Source organism: Sturnus vulgaris, chromosome 6 (assembly GCF_052056855.1).
Source record: "Sturnus vulgaris isolate bStuVul1 chromosome 6, bStuVul1.hap1, whole genome shotgun sequence".
NCBI lineage: Eukaryota > Metazoa > Chordata > Aves > Passeriformes > Sturnidae > Sturnus > Sturnus vulgaris.
Window position 1 is genome coordinate 23,397,876 of NC_142248.1, and position 5,388 is coordinate 23,403,263.

General features: G+C 51.2%; 1 protein-coding gene across 1 annotated transcript; it reads right to left on the reverse strand.

The window, feature by feature from the left end:
* Positions 1 to 1,076: 1,076 nt before the first annotated feature.
* Positions 1,077 to 4,871, reverse strand: NFKBIA (NFKB inhibitor alpha). Its single transcript, XM_014890878.2, has 6 exons — positions 4,426 to 4,871; positions 3,994 to 4,102; positions 3,268 to 3,478; positions 2,705 to 2,793; positions 2,326 to 2,586; positions 1,077 to 1,825 (listed from the first exon to the last, which is right to left on the reverse strand). Exons 1-6 carry the CDS (start codon positions 4,647 to 4,649, stop codon positions 1,778 to 1,780), a joined length of 942 nt encoding a protein of 313 aa, XP_014746364.1. The 5' UTR covers positions 4,650 to 4,871; the 3' UTR covers positions 1,077 to 1,777.
* Positions 4,872 to 5,388: the final 517 nt, after the last annotated feature.

Below are 5,388 nucleotides of genomic sequence, written 5' to 3' on the forward strand. Positions count from 1 at the left end.
TTAGGAAGCACACAGCCAGTTGTGGTTTTCTTCCTCATACCAGCAAATCCTCCTTAGTGCAGGTTGTGTGTCAGGAACCCTTTGGGAAGAGCAGGACAGAAAAAGGAATGGGTGTCCCTGTGCAACCTGGGGCCACAGCATTCCCCAACAGCCTGAGCTGGGCCAGGTGCCAGCAGCACAGAATTCTCCTGGCCAGCTCTTGGCAGAGCTCCACCATCCCGCATCAGCAGTTTTGCTGCTCCCTGTTTCCATCCAGGGGGATGGCACAAACAGGGCACGGTCACCTTTTACACAACCCATCCCTTACAGAGACACACAACAGGCTAAGAAGTCTGTCACTGGAAGTAGTCCAGCACTGTGATGCACTGCCAGCAGATGAACTGGAGCAGAGGATTTGGGCAAAGCAATTCTGTCTGCCTGAATGCTGGGGAGAAACTTGAGGAATAACTGAAGCACTTAAAGCCACATCCTTCACTGCTATGAACTGGACAAGAGCTGTAGCTCCTGCAGTGGGAATGTGGGAGTGCCCTAAATTTCAAGGGTGCAAGGCAAGCACACGTTCCCAGGATGTGTTCCCTCTTCCCATGGAAATCCCCTTCGGAAATTCCAAAGGGGTCAGAGTTCAAACCGAAGCTGGGCCAGGTGATAAACAAAGGGTGAATAGACACAGGGCTGTGCTCCAGCCTTCCCCTCGCAAGAGCTGTGAAGTATTTGAGCTGGAACAAAAGGTGCCATGAAGGCAGGTGGGCGGGTGCTGCCAAAACCAGCCTAAAACCCCCTCTCTAGTGGGCTGGCAGCGTGGTGCTGGAAGAGAGGGGGAATCCCAGCCCCACAATCCGCCTGCTGCAGCGGGTGCAGGAAACAACACCTACGTCTGCTTCCAAAATTAGCTGTAGCAGAAGCGCTGAGAGCTGCAAGTTGCTTAGATGTCTTACCACTGCTGAGGTGAATCACCTAAAAGCCCTGAGAACGTGACCCCAATGGGCTACTAGGTGTTAAAACGTTTCTTAAAAAGCAAACCAGGTAGATTCCCACAAGCTCAGGGAGGTGGGCAATGAAGCGTTTCACAGACTAGGTACGTTAATTTTTTTAATAAATACATATCTCACATGTACCAAAATAATTATAAACAAAAAATGTACAGTATTTACACAATATACAGTTGCTAAAAAGTGTAGCAATTATGACACACACAGTGTGAAACACACTTTTCCAATGCCCACAGTTAACATTATTGCTACTTTTGCCTAAGAGCCAAGCGGGCACCAGTCCCTTGGTCTGACTCCTCCACCTGGGACGCCCGACTGAGAGCAGCTGAAGTCTGTCAGAAAGGACAGGGACTGCCACCAGCCCAGCACAAACGAATGCAGAGTCTCTGAGAAGGGGTGTTGGCATGAGTCCACCTTGTCACGAAAGGACACTTGTTCCCTGTAGTACTTGATGCCACAAGAAAGCTCCCTGTAACGAACAGGTTGGATGTGTAGTTTGTTACCTTCGCAGGGCTGAGAAGATTGGCTATGTGGCTCTTTATCAGGTGGTGTGAATAATCACAGATCTGTACTGATGTTACACATCCCACTCCTGTATTTAAACATAAGGGAGATCCTGGAACTGTCCTGTTATAATTATGTGCTCCTTCTCCTTGCCGGGCAGTGTAGTATTTCCCTCCTCTTTTTTCTCTCCACATAGTGACTTTCTTTTTAGATGCAGAAAGCCAGTCCTTTTTCTATACATGTATATATGTATACAGTCACTTCTTTTCAGAGAAAGCTCTGCTTTAAAATGCCAGCTGTCGTCCTCCAATAAGGCAGTCATCATATATAAGCTGCAAGAAAAAAAAATCCCAAAATGCTGTTAATGCAAAAATCTTACTTAAAGTATCATATCCATTCTGGGATAATAGCCAAATTCTACATGCCCAGACTTTAGCAGTGTAGAAAATTTCTACACCAAAATGGTTACATATGCTATTTAATGCAGCACTCACAATGTTAGAAAAACAAATCCTAGGGTGGAGAAAGCCACCCACTAACTTGGATTTTCTCTCATGAAGTTCTGTGTCAGCAACATAACTGTGTTCAGAGAACCATGTCACATGAAGTTAACCTCCATTCCCTCGTGTTATTTTTTACATTTTATTCTTACTCTGTTTTATGTGCTTGCCCCATCTGCCATTTTGCTGATTGCTAATAACATAATCTTTGGTATACCTATCTGTTACACAGCAAGAAGTCACTGGGGCATGCTATCAAAGTGACACCAAAAAATACCCTGCACAGGACAGAATTTTCCCCTTCTCTTGTAAAAAGGACAATAGCTACTTACTTCATCCTCTGTGAACTCAGGCTCCGATTCACTGCTCTCTTCATCCTCACTTTCTGGCAACATCTGCAGGTCAGCTGTGGTCAGCTGCTTCAGTTGTTCCTGTATGCTTGAGTTGTCTCTTCCCCATGTGAGCTGATAGGGGGAATAGCCCTGATAGGTGACTTTGTTCACGTCTGCCCCATGCTTCACCAAAAGCGACACTAGGTCTGAATTCTGCAAATCGACTGCCAAATGTAGTGCTGTTCTGCCATTGCATGGCTCCTGTGTGAAAACAGTGTAAGGTTTGGCATGTTAGGAGAGGCAGAGCCATTGTCAGATCTGTTGATTCTTAAGACTACAGAACCCCAACTCAGATAAATTCATGGTACACATGACATACCTGTGCATTTACATCTGCTCCCAAGGACAGCAGATACTCAACAATAGCCAGGTATCCTTGAATAGATGCTAAATGCAGACATGTATGTCCTGAAAGACAGAAACAAAGGAAAAACTTGGTCTAACTCAATGCCTCATCACTACTTAAAAGTCAGGATGATAGGCAGGATGGTTTCTAAATTTGCAATTCATTCACGGCAAAAGGGTGTTTTCCCTAAGAGCTTTCCAGTTTCCAGTATGAATAAAAGGGTTGGATTTTGAGAAGATTTCTTGGAGGCTTTATTCTAGTGTTTGAACTTAAAACAAACAAAAAAGGAGAGCCAGGGCAAAGGCACTCACTAAAAAGTTCAAAGCCACGAGAGACTATCATCAACAGTGAGAGGGCCTACAAGACAGTAGCATTTCAAAAATGTCAGACACTGCTGTATGCTTTGGGCTCCTCAACTCTCAAATGGGACATAATAATCCTCTTCCATCTCTCCAGGGATCTTTGAAATCCACAGGAGACTGACCCTACCCTCAGTGCAGCACACCAAGACGAACTGTTGAGGAGTGTGTCCGTACCGTTGTAGTTGGCTGCCTGCAGGACAGCGAGGAGATGGTGTGGCTGGCAGTACTGTGTGAGCACACTGACGCTCCTGAGGGAGCCCTGCTGGCAGGCAATGTGCAGGGGGGTGTTTCCTCGGAAGTCCCTGATTTCCAGGTCGCATCCAGCCTTCAGAAGATGCTCAGCAATTTCAGGCTGATCAGTAATCACTGCCAGGTGAAGAGGAGTCTGCAAGAATAAGAGCAAAAGTAGAATGTAAGTTACACCATGAACTTGGCAGCAACATCTAGACAAGCAAACCTCTTGTTCACTTAGTGATTTGTGCCAACAAATAAAAGCATTAAAGCACGCCCCATAAACTCAGTTCTTCATGCTTCCCAAGTTGTTGTATAGTTGCCCATTCATCTGGAAGTGATGAACTTCGGGCTCCCTGGACAAACCAACAGTCAGTTGGTATGAAGGGTATCATTAACATCTCCATAAAGAGGGATGCAACCCATGGCATCATATTTGAAAAATGTGGGCGTTAAATGCCACTCTCCTGGGGGAGAGGAAGCATTGTACCAACATTGGCTGAAGCCAGCTAGGGACTTTCCTGAATGCAGGCTTTGATTCAATTGATTCCATCAATTAAAAAAAAAAAAAAAAAAAGTTAATGGGACTTTTTTGGGGGAATTCCCCAGAGGGAGTGTGTGGGTGTGGCCGGGGCTGATCCGGATTCGCGGCTATCGAGGTGAAAGTACCTGGCTAAGGTTGTTCTGGAAGTTCAGGAAAGCCCGGTCACCGGCTGCCTGCTGGATCACCTCCAGGCTCAGGGCTTTTTCTTCGTGAATAATGGCCAAGTGGAGAAAACTGCAGGGGGGAAAAAGGAATAATGAAGCGACACGCGTTAGACCCCCCGATGCCACGCTGAGCGCCCCGGGCGGGCCGGGCCGGGCCGGGTCACGCGCGGGTGTCGCAAGCCGGGGCTTTCGGCGCGGCCGGGGCTTTCCGCGGCCACGGGAGCCGCCTCTCCCTGGCGCCGCTCCAGGGACTTTCCGCACCCCCTCCCTTCCCTCCCGGCGCGGCCCAGCCCGGCGCCGCCCCGCCGGCAAGCACATCCTGTCCCGGACTGCTCGTGCCGAGCTCCCCGCCGTGTCCGAGCCACCCCTTCCCCGTCCTCGACCCCCACTTACGTGTCCCCGTCCTCCGTCAGCTGCTGTGCCCAGGCGGGCGGCTCGCGGGGCTGCAGCCGTATGTCCTCCAGCTCCTTCACCAGCTGCCGGTACTCCTCCTCCTTCATGGAGTCTAGGCCACTGTCGTGGCGGTCATCGAGAGCGAAGGCGCCCTGACGCTCCTTCTTGGGGTGCTCGTAGCCGTCCATGGCGGGCGGCTCGGCGGCGCGGCGAGCGGCGATCATGGCGGCAGAGCTACGGGCGCTGCGAGTGAGCGGCGGCGGCGGCGGCGCCTCGCATATACAGCGAGGCCGGGGGATTTCTGCGGGGGAGGAGCCGCGGAGGACGGGAATTTCCAGCCAGTCAAAGCCCGACCGACGGGTCTGGTCCTGCTCGGCGCCGCCGGCGCTGGCAGGGAGGGAGGAGCGGCTCGGGCCGCCCAGAAGGGGCTGTCGGAGGGGAGGGAAGAGGCCGGGCCGAGAGGGAACTTGGCGTTTTTCCAGGGGGGAAGTACTCGCCTCTCCGGCGTCCCCGCCGGTACTTCCCTGCCGCGCCCACGGGGATTGCCCTGCCCTGCCTTGCCCTGCCCGGTCCTGGGGCTCCCCATGCCTCCTCCCCGGCGGGTCCCGCTGCGCCGCGGGGCCCCTCGAAGGCCGAGGAGCGCCTCAGTGCCGGGCACTGCCGGCCCTGGTTGCACCCTGCATCCCCCTGACATTCCGTCTGTATCCTGAGAGGGGCTGCGGGACCAAAGAATCAGAGTAATTCGGGTTGGAAGGGTTCTATAAAGAAGGTTTTTTCCCTTGTCTTGCAGCTATTTCTGGCCTCACTGAGTGTCTGTGTCTTTTTTCCCATTTTGTCATTTTCCCATGGGATGGCATTCCTTTGAACAAGAACTTACGAGAAAATAAAGGCCCATCTAGACCAACCCCCCCCCTGCCATGAGCAGGGACATCTTCAACTGGATAAGACCCCCATTCAACCTGA

What these genes read in the sequence shown, in the direction of transcription:
- NFKBIA (XM_014890878.2), bottom strand. Translation starts at nt 4,649, where the DNA reads ATGATCGCCGCTCGCCGCGCCGCCGAGCCGCCCGCCATGGACGGCTAC. An exon ending in GAGCAGATGTAAATGCACAG is followed by an intron (nt 2,587 to 2,704) that starts GTATGTCATGTG and finishes GTTTTCACACAG; the next exon opens with GAGCCATGCAATGGCAGAAC. An exon ending in CTGAGTTCACAGAGGATGAA is followed by an intron (nt 1,826 to 2,325) that starts GTAAGTAGCTAT and finishes TTTTTCTTGCAG; the next exon opens with CTTATATATGATGACTGCCT.